The 17,041-nt window shown below is 44.1% G+C and overlaps 1 protein-coding gene across 1 annotated transcript in view; it reads right to left on the bottom strand.

Annotated features, from left to right (window-relative positions):
• RGPD4 (RANBP2 like and GRIP domain containing 4) overlaps positions 1-17,041 on the bottom strand; it is a 795,990-nt gene that overhangs the window by 414,245 nt on the left and 364,704 nt on the right. The window contains exon 17 of the mRNA XM_085622637.1: positions 7,553-7,636. Within this exon, the coding sequence (XP_085478763.1) occupies positions 7,553-7,636 (84 nt within the window). The remainder of the gene's footprint in view (positions 1-7,552; positions 7,637-17,041) is intronic.

Here is a 17,041-nt window from a genome sequence, read left to right as displayed (position 1 = left end):
GATATCTGCCAGAAAGCCAGGGGAGAGGATTTGGTGCAACGGCCAAAGTTGCCGACTTTGGAGATCGAGAACCTGGTTTGAGTCTTTGTATAAGATGTTTTAGTGTACTTTTATGGTTTTTATTACCCAAATAAAGTGAATATGACTGACTGAGTCTCAGCGCCGTCTCAAAATCCTGTGACTCAGGGTAAATCACTTAATCTTCCCGGGTCTATACAAAATTATCAAACAACTTACTCCTTCTTCCAGGCAGCAGAGCTTGTTTTCTCAATATTAAAGCACTAGGGCCCATATGTATCAAACTATTTTGAGGATGTAAAACGGTGCAAATTGTAAAATATGACAGTTTGCGAATGCAAAATAGCCTTTCCAAATGTATGAAAGGCATTCGCAGCCCAAAATTTGGGTACCGCAAAATTTGCAATTCCCAAAAATTGTGATACCAAATCGTGACTCGCAAATTGCGAGTCGCAATTATGTAATCGCAAATTCAAGGTATGAACCATTTGCAAACTGTGAATGGTCGCAAAATGGGGATTTTGCATGTGTAATTTACCACCAGCTCAAATCAGGTAGTCTATATAAACAGGCCCATTGTGCATCAGCATTTTCCACAATGGCTGCACTACAAGTCATGACAAGGAGGATAAGGATCCTGGCAGGTTTGCAGAGAAGGAGGAGGAAACGAGCGCATTTTCAGAATGCACATAACATTTTTCAAACCGACTGAGTAGGAAATCTAAAAGTAGTATAGATTAAATTTGGCAATAATATTGGACTTAATAGCTGAACAGCAGCCACAGCTGCAACGTCCCACTAGCGGGACCAATGCTCTTCCCATCCATGTGCAGGTGTTCTGTTCTCTGCAACTCTTAGCCTCAGGAACCTAGCCGGGGGTAATAGCTGCAGTAGGAGGGGTGTCCCAAAGGGCACGGTCATGCTTTTTTAATGAATTTCTAGATGCAATGTTCATGAGAATCAGTCAACACATCAGATTCCCTAACATACCACAGGACTTGCAGCTCACTAAAAAGAAATTTTACCAGATAGCACAAATCCCACACGTCTTTGGCAGCACTGATGGGACACATGCTGCAATATATCCTCCCTCTGTAAATCAGTATATCTTCAGAAATAGGAACTGTAGCCATTCATTAAACATACAAGTGATATGCAATGCCTCAAATGTCATAACTGATATAGTGGCCAGATTCCCTGGTGGTACACACATTACCTCCATTTTTCGCCATAGTAGAATTTACACACAGTTAATTGGTGGCGAATTTGGAGAAGAATATCTACGAGGTAAATCTCTTTTACACTGTCTAGCACATAGTACAGAAGCAGTAACTCATGACAGTGAATCACTATTTGCTCTGGTCATTGTAGGACACAGTGCATATACTGTGCGTCCATTCATCCTCACCCAATATTTGAATCCATCCACTCCAAGCGAGCACTGTTACAATGCAGCGCATAAATGCACACGTAATGTGACAGAGAGGACCTTTGGCCAGCTCAAGAGTCGCTTCAGATGTCTACACAAGAGTGGCGGTGCACTACTGTACAGTCCTGAAACCATCTGGAAAATTGCAGCTACATGTGCCATATTGCACAACATAGCTACAAGAGGCATACCCCTAGACCGGCCTGATTCAGATGATGACGATGAGTAATGTCCACCCCGTCAGCCAGCAGATGGTTCAAGGGCAGCAGAAGGCAGACAAAGACGTGCTGACTAAACGCACAATTGTTTCTAAAGTAATGATGAGACTATGCATTTTATGATCTTGCTGCTAATTTTCATATTTATTACCTTACCTTCAGGTTAAATGTCATCACCCAAAAAATAAGTTATGCCATAATGTACAATTTGTGCAAAATAAAATGTGTCACCATAAACATGACAAATGTTCTGTAATGTCTCAAAGCAACAAGCACAGACATGTTCGTATCACTTTTTCCTTCCAAGCACTACACTAGGCCGTTCAGTGAGCTCTGCACTACTTCTTGGTGAGGCCTCTGAATCTGCAGATTGTTTCGAACTGCAACGTCTATTTTCCATCACAGGGCCAGTGACACTACTGAGGCTGAAGAGCTCACTATCCCCTACACCTAAATTAGTGTTTCATGCAATGTTCGTAGTCTGCATGTTCTCAATTGTTTTTGTGACTAGCACCAAACCTCTTGCAAAGTCTACACTACAATGTGCCATCTCCAGTTGCATGGTCACAGCGCGTCACGACAGCAATGCATTTGCCTTTGTCAGGCAATTAACAGATCTGGTAAACCCATTCAATCTCCCCATTTAGTTGGTGACGACACCTACGGTGTAGGACATGATCATGCTGTATTACTGTGGAAGTTGTCAACTCATTGAAATTGTCTGCAGTGGCTTTTTATCCTTCCTCTACTGTTGTGTTCTGTTGCTTAATACCATCATTGATGTCACACATGTGGTTATTCAGTGACCCCACTGTCTTTGCATTGAGCTCATGTGCTTGCATTGTAGGTGCTGCACCTTTAAAATGGATGTATGACATAACAACGCGAGTCAGTACAACGCGTGCCGTTACATTGCGGTCCTTACAACGACTGGGATGTTACCATGCTATGCCATTACAACGCAAGTCTTTACATCGACTTGCGCTAGATGGCGTGCTAACATTAGAAAAGTGTAATTTACTACTCCAACTCCAGTCCACTTAACAGTAGGGAAGGTGTTGGGATAGTAAACTACACTATTTGTAATGTTAGCACTCCATCTAGCGCAAGTTGATGTAAAGACTTGCGTTGTAAAGGCATAGCGTGGTAACATCGCAGTCGTTGTAACGATCGGGATGCAACAGCATCGCGGTGTACTGACTGCGATGTTAAGGATGTTTCCCCTTTAAAATTGATGCCTCCAGACCACCGAATACAGCTGAGGAGTCCCCTTTCTCTGATGGCTGTATTACAGCCACTCTACGCCTCATACGGGGATTTAATTGGTGGTGGACAAGGGATTGACGTCTGTGGGAGGGTCTATCCTTAGATGGTGGTGTAGGCATGTCTGTTGGAGTATCATCAGCCTTTATGTCAAAATCAGGGAGTGTTAAGAGATGGATGTTTTGATTCTTTTTTCCTTGTGGTTTCCTAGTTGTTTTTCTTTTGTTGTTCATCTGAGGTACCATGGTAAAGGCCTACTGCTTATTCAGTGTCCTGTCGGCCACGTTATAGATTAGATGTGCTGTTATACAGAGTACGGGACAATCTCGGACGAACGCTGCCTCACGATTTGACTTAGGGAAGCCTCCACTCCAGCTCCACAATGTTTTGACACTGTACCCTTGATCTAGACCACTTCCTTGGGATGGAGCTGGATTTCTACTGGTCATGGCACTTCTTGCGGTCTTTAGTCTATTACTACGTTATTTGGCTCCCCTGCGTGGGATGCGACACTGCTATTATCTCAGATGTATGTTGTAAAACCTTAATAAAAACAGCTTTGAAGAAAAAAATAAAATCAGGGAGTGGAACCACTGTTGTCCTGTATCTGGTTGGATCACGTGTCATGGGAACACATAATTTTCACACTTCCACAGTGGCAGAGTCTCCTCAGTTTCCGCAGTTTCAGCAACATGTTGTGCAGGTACTTCTGTGACATGAACAAGACATGGTTTAATCCAAGAAAGTACATGTGTCTCAGTTTACTCTGATTGTGCGAAATAAAAAACGAATCCCTGACATGGTGTTTCTACTCGTCATTTGCTACAACAATTTGTATTGGGCTACATAGTGCAACATTAATTATCATATATTCACTGTTGCATTACTAACTACGACTCCCATAATGCATTGGTGGGTTGCAAATAAAATATGGCTTGGAATGTTTTTGGATGAAAAGTTTTACACTGTCTTCCTAATTGGTAATCTTGTAACAAAAAACGTTTCTATGATGCAATTTGTTCATTTAACCTTCGCTGGAATTGGATGTGGCTGAGGAGTCAATGTCTGTGACCCCCAACAGTGGCTTCTGGCTGCAAAGTTGCCTCTACCATTTCCTCTAAAGGGGTGAATGATGGCTGGCTGGATGGTCCTCTGCCAGTTCACCTTTCCTTGGCAAGCCTGGTTGCCACTTTCTCCTTGTCCCACGTCTGTAGGTCATACCAGCGCTTGCGAATTTCTTTGAACGAGCACTGCGTGACACCCACGGCACTGATCTTGGCCTGGATGTCCTTCCATATTTTTCTTTTTTTTTCTCTCTGGTACCTTCAGTGCGCTCTTTCCAAAGAGCTTATCATGGCTCTTCAACATCTCTTCTGTGAGCACCATCAGTGCTTGCTCACTGAATTTTTATTTTCATTTGCAACCTCCAGCCTCCTTGCCATTCTTCTCAGTTGCCATGAGAAGTTCAGTGCACAAATAAACACTTCCGACAGTCACCAAAGTACTCTGCTACAACAGTATTCCCCCCTCCTCTGGCTCTGGGTCCTTCAAACAGCATGGATTGACCCACTTCCTAATTATGAGGTCATCAAGCTGCTCCTTACCTAATTGAAGTTACATGTTTAGGTAATCTCTATTTGGTATTCACAAATTTTCATTTTGTATTTAAAGTAATCCCTAAATCTTTACTGATTCCTATGATACATAGGAAACTGCGATTACAAAATAGTCATTCTGTAAAATGTGCAATTTGGTAATTTCAAATTCCGATTTTGATACATATGGCTCTAAAATAGATATTTGTGACTTTTGTGTCGCAAGAGTTTGCATGTTGCTTTTGTTATCTTTCTTTTCTTTATAAACTTTATTTTGGTTCATAAAACCATTAAAGTATACATAAAACCATAAAGGCATTAAAAACATTAGAAGCTCATTAGAATGAAAAAAATGCAATGGTGTGGCTACTAAGTCAGTGCACATTTTGGCATGTTCCAATTATTACAGTAGTACACTAAAACAGTAAATGCTAGATAAATACTTCATCGTATACAACCAAGTGGTGGTGGTGGTGGTGGTGGGGCAACAGATTTAATCTAAAATGCAGAATAGCCCTTGTTTGATCTGCTAACAGCACGGTAAAAGTCATGCCAACAGACGTCATGAAGGGAATAAGAAAAAAAGACATCCCATTAAAAATTAGTACAACGACTTTGCTCTTATAGACCAACTCCAGTGAAGAAATCTGGCAATGCCACAGGCAATCGACTCTTTAGTTTCAGCGTGCAAGAGTCGAAGTGCCACATGTGCCGTCTAATTCCAAGCTGCCCACAAATCTGCATAATTCATTGCTTCTTCTGGGGCGCATAGACTTGGCAAAAAAATAGATAGTGTAGTACTGTTTCGTCTGCCTGAAGGCATACTGGACACACATTATTCAAATCGGAGATACTTTTCCATTTTATTCAAAATCAGTTGATAGGGAGAATGCAATACCGAAACTTGATATACAATTGTCTAGTGGTGGGAACCATAATGAAATCAAAACATTTTTCGAACCCGCAGTGATTTTTATGGGCCATGAACTCTGAGGTAAGGGTTTCTAGACACTTGACGCTTACTTCTAGTACCCAGTAGTGGGCACGGTATGCTTCCTTTACACAACCTCTAGCTAGGGGTTTCTGTTGGTTGTCACTTTCCCAATAGTCCTCTAAGCCCAATTGTAACAGGGATGCCTTTAAGTTGGTTAGTCACTTTATTCTCTTGCCCATGTCCAAATCTATTTCCTTGAAAGCACTAAAATAATCTTCAAGGGCCGGGGTAGACTTCAGTCTCCGCCAGTATAGGAATGGTCTTAGTTTAGCCTTAACCGTAATAGATTTTATACATGTGTCCCACAACAAAGGATGCAATGGTGTGCTTTTGGGTAGATTCAACAATGATCTTGCCCAGTGTGTCCCTACAACTCAGCTCCATATAAGGAGCTCCCTACGGTCTTAATCTGGTAGATATTGAGGACTGGCGATACCTGCCTTGTTTTTGCAGAATTATAGAGCCGCAGTATCCCAGATGCTTGTTGGCACAGGTTTAGGCTACTTTTTCTGACTTAAGCCAGCGCATATTCGATGTTCGCCTAAAGCCCAAGTAATCAAAATTCAACACTTTGTCCGGACTGCGGCCATATAAATTTGATGAACCCTTTGAATGTTTTTTTGTGGGTTTATGGACATAAATTAGGTTTGTCTCCGGTTTATTTCCAGACCAGATCTGCACAGAAAACTGCAAAGTGGTCCACTAAGATCTGTAGATCGTCCGGAGTTTTGGACACCTGCAAGGTGACATCAGCAAATAGGAGTAAATGAATCTTATGGTCAGCAATCATTGGTGCATCACTCCTACAGTCCTCTTATTGGGCCACAACATTGGTTAGGTACAGGAAAAAAAAAAAAATAAAGAGTGGAGGCTAACGCACACCATTGTTGTACCCCTCTCTCTATTCATATCAGTTTCGTGAGCTTGCCCCTGCTGTCCGTAGGTGTCTGAGTGCAAGCACATTAGAACATCTAGAAGGCCTGGAGGGATCCAATTTTGTTTCGGTACCTCCTAGAGCCTACTACAAGGGTGCAGGTCAAATGTAGATTTTAAATCCACAAAACTACATATAAATGGGCTTTCTGTATGACTACTGTCTTCCAGTATAGTGCTAGAACAAGTAAACAGACAATGCAGACGACAGAGCCAGCTATGAAAGATCCACTCTGTAGAGTGACCCAACAACAACAAAAATAGTTCCCAAAAGTGCGAGCAGTGTAAGGACGCAAGTACTAGAGCCATGCACTAGGAAAAGGTCAGATGCAAGAAGAGGGAAGTGGCCACTGCAGAGCTGACCAGCAGGAAGAAAACAATTGAGGGTTGGTTTGAAGCCATCCAATGGTAAGTAACAGGCGGCCTGCAAGCCCTCTACCAGTAAACAACAGTGCAGTCACTGTCTAGCCAAGACCTAAAAAGGCCAGTTGGAGGAGTATCTTCTGGACCTTGCGGTCCTCTAACCTAGCCATCAGTTTAAAATGCATGACATCCATGCACTCATGCCCCACCAGAGGATGACTATCCTCTCAGTGGGGTGTCCTCTTCCAAACTGCCACCTTAAAGGGACTGCTTTCACTCTCCACGGAGATGTGAAGTGGTGATTCCTCTATGCTGGAGTCCTTTGACACATCTGGAAAACTAGACATTTCCAGTGAGGGGGTTGCATACAACTCCTCGGCCATATCAATCAAAAGGAGTACCCTCGTCCAAGGTAGCTTCCTCATTTTCTCAAGTGATCGTTTCTCTGAAGAATTGGAGAAATGTGATGGTCCTAGATTCCTTTCAATTAGATTTCCAGTTTACACTTGCCTTTCTGTCTCTCAGAAATTCTTCCCCCTTAAGAAATAGTTCTTTAGCATTTATAGTGGCAATAATTCCAGAAAATGTGTAATTGGATTGTGATATGAAAAGGCCACACTTTGCACATGAAGTAAATATGAAGCACAGGATTATCTGCCGTTTAGGTAACTATATATTTCTTTAGATAATAAATTCCTTTACAGAAAGCACATTACTTTGAATGTATATTATGCTTTACCTTAAGTGCTTCCACCCTGTGACAAAGCATCTGGAGTAAGGACTTCTGATCTTCTGCCCAGCGAGGTGGGGTTTTTGGAGAGAGCTAAGGAAACAGATCAATTAGGATATGAAAAGTACACGTTTATTAAGATAATTACACATACATAATAGATAACCTTCAAAATGTTTTCACCCAATCAAAGCTCTAGCTCCCTCCTCTCCATGAATCAACGCCCCCAAGGTCCAACCACAAGATAAAAAAGGGAAATGGATGCTTCTCCAAGTTTCTGTCAAGAGTCTGAATCAGAGTGATGCTAGACCCAATATGACCAACGTCTGTACTTTTATTCATTGATTAACTGTTAGCAGTTTTAACAGAAATGTTATTCATAGCATCAAGGGGTACACAGAAATATTATCAGACTGCAGTGGTCACAGAGTGGTAGACTGATGAAATCGGATAGAAGCAAACATTACAAGGTAGAACCTTTAAGAATGCATTACAGGAATGATTTTTGCACAAAAACAGCTACCATTATAACAGCATTGAAGTTCTTTGTCAAGCTGGGTGCACTTTTGTGTATACCTGGGAGCTCCTTAAATCATGCCCGTTGGTGTTTGATTGCGAGAGGTTAATAGAGAGTTTGTTATATGTTGAATTTAGAAGAGGCGTGCAAGGTCAGTGTGAAAGTAAAAGAAGTTTGATCTTGATAAATCTTTGTAGCATCTTGTGTAAGGAACTACCTACCTACATTATGTATGTATTCAAACATTAGATGGTGTTCAAGGAAGAGGATATTGATTTAATCATGGCATTGTGTTTCCTGATGAAGTAAATGGGACATAAAATTTAATTTGAAACTCCATAAAGGAAGAGGTGGTTGTGATTTTATGAAGACAGAACCAGACAAAAAAAACAAATAATTCAAATAATCTGAAACCTTGAAATGGAACATGGAAGTCGGGAGATACCTAAAAGGTGAAGTTTGACAGAATGTAGGCTGGTTGTAAAAGGTATTTGGTAAAGGAGGGAAGAAGCAGGTCTGTGTACAACATTAACAGGGTCACTTTACACTATAGAGTGTTTATGATATTTAATCAAGCAGCATGGTGTTGGGTATGTAATGAAAGTAAAATGTTTCCAGTGTTTAGTAGTGGCTCTAACCTATTAGCAATTGAACAGATCAACACAGTTCATGGTTGTTGGATACTGTACTAAGGCTTGCAGAGTGAAGGAAACCGACACAAGGAAAGAAATTGGAGCTACTGAGGAAAGAAAATAAAGGATTTCAGTTTTGGGGGTAGTTCAAAGAGCCGAGAGCTGTTCACAGTTTGAGGACAGTCACCAATATTTGTTTGTAGAAGAGACCTCGGGGAATATAAAAAAAGATTTGGGTGTCGTACGAGAAAGCAAAGGAGACGTCACAAATGCATGTGCTATGGCGGGTAAACAGGAAATACCCAAAGAAAGAGCCTGGGAGGGATAGCACAATCAGAAGGGGAATGTGCTGGAAGCAGGAAGTTACAGCATTGAAAGAAGTACAAAGAGAAAGTTGTCAGTGGATTTAGTACACAGAAGGAGGCAAAGTATTTAGATTTAATACCAAACATTCAAGAATTTTTGACAGTAGGGGTATTGACAAAGGAATTAGCACTTGGTTTATTTGCAGCTACAAGACAAATGCAGGTTTAAAAGAATATGTAGAGGTTACAGAGGGGAAATAATGTGGTTCGAGAAGCGAGACAAGGCAGGATACTCAAGGATTGGGTTAGTGGCTTTCAATTGAAAAAGATAAGGGGCTGATGGAAAATTGAGAATTTGGCAGAGAGACACTTTGGTAGAAGAGGTAGGAGTGAAAGTATCAATGTGAGCAGCATGGATAGGAGGAAGAAACAAGGAGCAAGCCCATGGAGGAGGACCCTTAAGACTCTTCCCATAGTGTGTTTCTGACGGATAAGAATTTAGCTGAAATCTAAGAAGCATATCATTAGATTGCATGTCTTCTTCATAGGGGATGGGGAGTAGAACACAGAGTTTAAGGTATGTATGAGTTTCTGAGTGTGCAGTGTGGAGAAGGCAATGATGTAAATCTAGTTTACAGATTGCATAGAATCAAAGTCAGAGGTCAGCACAGAGTTTTGTAGTTGTCAAGGTGTACAAAACTTCATTTGCATGTATGTGTGAAAAGTTACACTTTGAGGTCTTGGATAGCCAATGGCATTCAGGGCTGTAGGGAAAGTGGTTGACTATGTAAAGCGCAAACGTGAGATCAGCATACAGCTGAATTGATCAAAAAGAGGTGCTGTCAAGGTGTCAATCAAACAGTATTTGTAAAGCGCAACACTGTCACCTCCAGGGTTATCTGAGCACTGTGTCTCAGTTGAAGAGCCAGGTCTCGAGTCTCTTCCGGAAGTCTGTCAGAGAGGGGGCTGTACAAAGCTGGAGGGAAAGGTCTTTCCAGATCGAGGCAGCGATGGAGGAGAGTAGTGGCCACTGCTGTGATGGTTGTGGGGAGTGGGTGTGAGGGCGAGTGAAGAGGAATACAGGTGTCTAGCAGGTTGTGGAAGTTCAGTCGGCGGTTGAGGTAGGCAGGTCCTAGGTCATGGAGGGCTTTATACGCGTGCATGAGAATTTTTAACTGCCATCTTTCTGGTTGGGGAGCCAGAGGAGGTCTCTCAGGTGGGGAGCATGATGTGTGTTCATTTGGGGAGGCCCAGGATGAGTCTGACTGCAGCGATCTGTATGGTCTGGAATCTTCTGAGGAGCTGGGTGGAGATGTCGGCGTAGAGGGCGTTGCTGTAGTCAAGGCAGCTGGTGACGAGGGCCTGGCTGACAGTCTTTCTGAAGTTTGCTGGACTCCATCTGAAGATCCTGCAGAAAATGTAAAGTGTGTAGAAGCAGGAGGAGGCGACTGCATTAACTTGTCGTTTCATGGGCAGTTGGCTGTCAAGGATGATGGCAAGATTGCGTGTGTGGTCAGTCTGTGTGGGTTTGAGTTGTGCAAGCCACCAGCTGTGGTCCCATGTAGAAGGAAAATGCTACTTACCACAGTATGCATCAGTTCTTGGCATGTAGAGCTGTAGAGTCACACACGCCCGCCCGCCTCATCGGGTACCTATACCTGTTGCAGTACTATCTTACTTAGATATACTACACATGGACATCCCTTTTTACTACTCTAACTCCATCATAACCCTCTGCGGCAAAACAATCTGGAGATAGAGTCGATGCCCATGCACCCTATCTTCGAAAGGAGGAGTCACTTACCTCGTTACTGGAAAGACAGTGCAAACATCCGGACCCAACACCAGATGGCGAGCTCTGCACAACATGTGACTCTACAGCTCTACATGCCAAGAACTGATGCATACTGTGGTAAGTAGCATTTCCCTTCTACATGGGACCACAGCTGGTGGCTTGCACAACTCAAACCCACACAGACTGACCACACATAGCTCGCCATCTGGTGTTGGGTCCGGATGTTTGCACTTTGTCTTTCCAGTAACGAGGTAGGTGACTCCTCCTTTCGATGATAGTGTGCATGGGCATCGACTCTATCTCCAGATTGTTTTGCCGCAGAGGGTTATAATGGAGTTAGTAAGAGTAGTAAAAAGGGATGTCCATGTGTGGATACCTGGATGCGAAGCTTCAGCATTTTGCGTTTAGGTGTGTGACAAACAGATCTATCTCTGGGAAGCCCCACATTTGAAAGAATGGGAGGGGAACCTGAGGGTGGAGTTCCCATTTGTGGATCAGGTGTCGTTAACGACTGAGCAGATCTGCAATTTGGTTGTTAACTCCTGGAAGGTGTTCTGCAAGGAGATACATTTTGTGACTTATCGCCCATCTCCAGATGGTTTGAGCTAGTTGTGACAGCTGGAGAAATTGTATTCGTCCCTGTTTTTGTATGTAGTACTCTGCTGTCATGTTGTCTGTACGTATTAAGACAGCTTTGCCTACTAGATGAAGTTAAACCGCTTTGGGCGCTAGAAAAATCACTAGCAGCTCTAGATGGCTTATGTGGAGCTGCTTTTGTTGCAGAGTCCACATGCCCTGACTGGTATGTTTTTGGACATGAACTCCCCAGCCAGTGAGCAATGCACCCGCTGTTAGTACTATGTGTGGAACCGGGTCGATGAAGGGACGCCCTTTTGAAAGGTTTTGGGTATTCCACCACTGCAGAGAGCGATGGGCACGGCCGTCCACCAACACCAGATCTGATAACTGACCCCGAGCCTGGTTCCATTGACATGCTAAACATTCTTGGAGAGGATGCATTTGAAGTATTGTGTAAGGTACGATAAGGATGCAAGATGCCATCATGCCTGGTAATTGCATGAACATTAGAGCTGGTAATGAGTGTTGGGGCCGAAACTGAGAGATTAGAGTCTGCATGTTGCGGATTCTGGCTCGGATGTGACATGCCAGAGCTTTTTGAGTGTTTATTGTGGCTCCTAGATACTCCTGTATGTTGGATGGTTGTAGATGAGACTTGGTCAGGTGAATCCAAGTTTGTGCAGTAGTTGCACTGTTTTCTGAGTGTGGCGTAGGCATCTTCGTTGCGAGCTGGCTTTTAAGAGCCAGTAGTCTAGGTATGGGAAAACGTGAATTTGTTTCTTCGTAGATGAGCTGCAACTACTGCCAAGCACTTTGTGAAAACCCTGGTTGCGGCAGTTACTCCGAATGGGAGGACCTTGAACTGATAATGCTGACCCTCTACCACAAACCTGAGGTATTTGCGGTGAGGAGGGTGTATGGGGATATGGAAATAGGCATCCTTTAAGTCCAGAGTGGTAGACAGTCGCCTTGTTGAAGTAGTGGGAGCACTTGCTGGAGTGTGACCAAGTGAAAGTGGTCCGACAATGTATAGATTTAGTTCTCTGAGGTCTAGCATCGGCCTGAGAGAAAAGTCTTTTTTTGGGAATTAGGAAGCAGAGGGAGTATACCGTGGTCGTTTGGCATTCTAAAGGAAATGTCTCTATAGCATGTTTTTCCAACAGAGTTAGAACCTCTTGCCTGAGGAGGGCGATATGTTCTTGTGACATTGTATGTGTTTTTGGAGGAATATTTCGGGGAATGTCCCTAAGCTCCAGGCAGTAAACACATTGGATAATTTGTAGTACCCAGTTGTCTGAGGTGATTGAATTCCAGACAGGTAGGAAATGAGAGAGACGTCCCCCGACAGGAGTGGAATGACCGGGGGGTACCTGAATTCCAGACAGGTAGGAAATGAGAGAGACGTCCCCCGACAGGAGTGGAATGACCGGGGGGTACCTGAAAGAAGTTACTGTTTGTTTGCAGGGGAAGTGCATGTGGAGTTGCCTCTGCCTCTTCCCTTTCCGTTGTTTCCTCTAAAACCACCTCTAAAATAGCCTCTTGATGAGGGTGTGAGAAAGTGCCATCTTTCTTGCATGGTATGCCCCCACTTTTTGCTGAATTGCTGATATACTTTGACTGAGTGTACCCTGGGCTCCTACCAATCAGGTACCCAGGGCCTATGTTCCTTCCCTAAAACTGTGTTGAAGCCTAAACCCAATTGGCACCTCTGGCCACATGTCAACTCCTGGTAAATGGTACACTAGGCACCCAGGGCCTTGTGACCAGAGAAGGCCCCTAAGGGCTGCAGCACTTATTGTGCCACCCTTAGAGGCCCTGTATCCTGACACACACACACACTGCCCTTGCAGGCTGAGTGTCTTGGTGCATAACTAAACAGAGTCGACATGGCACACATCCCTGTGTGCCATGCCCACAACACACACAGCCCTGGCATACCTCAGCCACCCCTCTAGCTGGGTGCCCTATGCCAGTGGTGTGGGTACAGGTGCATGAGCCCTGTGCCCCTACAGTACCCAGGTCCATTCTTGGGCACTGTAAGTGCAGTGCTGCCATTAAGAGTATATGGTGCTGGGAGGTCGTCAACACGAACTCCACAGCACCATGATGGCAACACTGAAGATTGAGAGGTTTGGTATCAAACTTCTCAGCACGTTAAACTCGCACTGATGCCAGTGTGGGATTTAATGTACAATGCACGACAGAGGGTAACTTAGAGTTGCCCCCTGAACCTAACCTACAATCCACGTCTTGTGTGAGGGGCTGCCTAGGCGGACACACAGCAGACATGTTGCTGGACCCATGGGTAGAGAGCCATCCGCTCTACAGGGTCTGCAACAAAGCACATCCTGGGCGAGGTACTAGGTATCCTCCCCCAGGATGGGCAGGGGAAGCTTCAAAGGCATGCCGCCTTTGTGAGCTTCTCCATGCCACTTGCTGTACTCAGCAACTGCCCCCCACCAATTCTGACTCCCACTCTGGGAGGAAGACTGGCGGGAAACCCGAAGGAAAAGGGGTGTGCCAGCCTCTGCCAACCCCACCCCTCAGGTGGGGGAGGCGAGGTGAAGCACATCTCTGGGCTCTCGCCATCTTGAAGATGGGGAGCCCTGCCCAATCAGGACTAGGCTACTTCCCCCCTCCCACAGGAGAGTGGCAGGATAGGGGGTGTACCCATCTCAGGGAAGGGACCGATTGGTCCCTACCCTTTACCTACCTGTAACGCCCCTAAATTTAGTATTTAGGGGCACCCTGAACCTTCCTTCCTTCCTTCCTTAGATCCAGATTCCGAAACAAGAAAGAAGATCAAGAAACAAGACGACCTGCCGTGCAGCTGCTAACAAGAGGAAGACACCAACTGATTTTGCCCCAGCCCTACAGGCCTGTCGACCCTCGAACCTGCTCCCTATAACCTTAACTCTGCCAGTTGAGTACTTACCCAAAAGCCGATAACTCACTTTTTTTCCATAGGGTAACATCGACTGGTTTCACTTGGAAATTCTTCTGTCGAATTTTGAAACTTTAAAATATTCCTCTAAAATCAGCCGAATAACAAAAACAAATTTACTCACCTGATATCAGGAGAGATCCCAGTGTGGATCTTGGTGCCCAGCACTGACCCTGCAAAGTAATTACAACCGTACTTACCGCTAACTTGATTTTCCTCCATAGGATAACATTGCCTGGTTTTTGCCAGAAATTCTTCTAAGTGTCGATTTTGCAAACTTACAAATATTCATTAAAAATCGCCTGTATAACAAAAACGCATTCTTTCAACTATTTACAGGAGATGCACCAGTGTTGGATCCAGGATCCAACACTGAGTTAGAAAAAGTAACGATAACCCTACTTACCTGCTATGTGAATTTCCTCCCATAGGATAACATTGGTGATTCTATGTGAAAAAGTTTCCAAGTGTCAACTTTTAAAATACAATAATATTCCTTAAAAATCACAACTTTAGCCAAAACAGTTTTACTCATCTGTTTACAGGAGATGTCCCAGGACTGAATCTAGGATCCAGTCCTGTGGTAAGAAAAGTAATCCAAAAAGTAATCAATTGCATTTAACTAGAAATTCCCATTGAGCTCAATGTATAATTGTGTTTGAAATTGTGTTGCCTATTGCCACAACTGTATCAATTGCATTCAAAAGTCTATTGCCTATTGAAAGTATTTATCTAAAGCATCTCATTCCGAGAAAGTATATTTTGATACCTATTGTTGGTTCTAAAATAAAACCACTATATTATTTTGATACAAAACCATTGGCCTAGAGTTCAGTTCTTGAGTGTGTGAGACCATTTGCTGACTGTGCAACAAATGCTTTACACTGTCCTCCAATACTGCCTTACTGCTCGACCAAGCTACCACTTTAGAGAGTAAGGTTATATCTAACTTTAGCCTCTGCCAAACCTCTGGGGACTGTGGACTCTGTGCATACTGTACCTATTTGGGAACAGTATATACAGAGCCACTTTCTTACAGAGGGTGATTGGTTATGACCCTTGTAAGAGGTGGAGGGAGCTTCTGTGGATACAGTTTTGGAACCACCCCTGTAAAAGGAGCGACGAAAGGAACTCCTATTTGTACATGACAGCAAAGCCCCCATGGACTTTGCGACCTCCTTGTCTTTTTTCATTTTCTCCAGCGAGGTATCAATTGCTGGGCTAAAGAGATGTTATTTATCAAATGGTTGATTGAGAATGGAGGTTTGTACCTCAGGCTTGAATCCTGAAATTCTCAACCAAGCATGCCTGCGTAGTAGTACGCTAGTATTTACTGCATGAGCTGACGTGTCTGCTGCATCTAGGGCACATCTGATGGAAGTATTAGTAATGAGTTTGCCTTCCTGGATAAGATCATTAGCCCTAGCCTTATGCTCGTCAGGGAGAAATTGCATGAGCTTTTCTAGCTCATCGTAAGGAGCCCTACCGTACCGGGCTAACAAAGCTTGTGTATTAGCGATGTGCCAATGATTGGCCACTTGGGAAGCTACTCTTTTGCCAGAGGCAACAATTAGCTTGGACTCCTTGTCAGGAGGAGGGACCTCACCTGTGGTCTGTGAGTTAGCTCTCTTGCGAGCGTTGGAAACCACATGAGAGTCTAAGGGCAACTGAGCTTTAATGTAAGTGGGGTCAATAGGTGCAGGTTTATACTTTTTTCCACCCTACGTGTAATTATTCTTGCTTTCACATGATCGTTGAAACTTTCATCTGCATGATTTAACATTCCTTTAGCCATTAGCAGTGTATGAGTGGCTTTCGCAGTGGAACCTAGGGTCTCAAATAGAAAGTCCTCTTCTAAGGCTCCTTATGCAGTTCTACCCCGTGATATTGGGCAGCCCCGTTAAGTAGCTCAATAGATCCAATGTTATCATCAGGTGGTGAGGGTCTGGACGGATATGGATCAGGGTCATTTTCCGTGTTTGGATTCAGTGTGACAATCCTCCCAGGGGTCAGTGTCCTGTGGCCTATCTTGATCCTCATCCCCATCCCCGACATCCTGTGGGTCAGGTGATTGTGGTGGTGAAATTTCGGGTGTAATGTATAAGTTGGGATCATTAGGGAAAGGTGGTGGAATGTAGGGTGGAGAAGGGTTAGTACCCACACTTTTCCTTTTAAGAGGAATGTGGTAATCCTCTAGCTGGTCTAATTTCCGTTTTTTACGAAGGGTGGCATGGAAATGTCCTGTTTCTGGGTTTATCACCAGCTTCTTCGGCCTTGGATCCGAAGGCAGGGCATCGGGCAGAGGCTCTTTAGACGGAGTGTCTTTGTCCTTACCCGCCAGTTTTGGCATCAAAGGTTTCGGTTCTGAAGCTTTCTGTGCCAACGGTGTAGTTCTCGATGACGATGGGATCGGCATCAAGAGATGTTCCGGTCTGGCTTTCGGTGCCGAAGGTGTTGGTTGGGCACCGATATGGGGCCGACTTGAGCTCGAGCTGGACGACTTATCTTTGTGTTTCGGTGCCAGGTCCGGGACGTCCGAAACTTTTTGTCGGTGCCGACCTTGGCCTGAAGGCAGAGGAAGGACCGGAGCCTTTTTCTTTGTTTGTTGAGGGGCCAAAGGGGTATCTTTACTCACGGTACGTTGAGCTGGAGTAACCTGTTCCTCTTCTTCCATGTCGGAGTCGGCTTCGGACACGGAGATATGTAGTTCTTCTTCCTCGGTTCCT

The sequence above is a fragment of the Triturus cristatus genome, chromosome 8 (genome assembly GCF_964204655.1).
Source record: "Triturus cristatus chromosome 8, aTriCri1.1, whole genome shotgun sequence".
Taxonomy (NCBI): domain Eukaryota; kingdom Metazoa; phylum Chordata; class Amphibia; order Caudata; family Salamandridae; genus Triturus; species Triturus cristatus.
The sequence above is the reverse complement of the archived record's forward strand: the minus strand, read 5'-3'. Positions and strand labels throughout refer to the sequence as shown.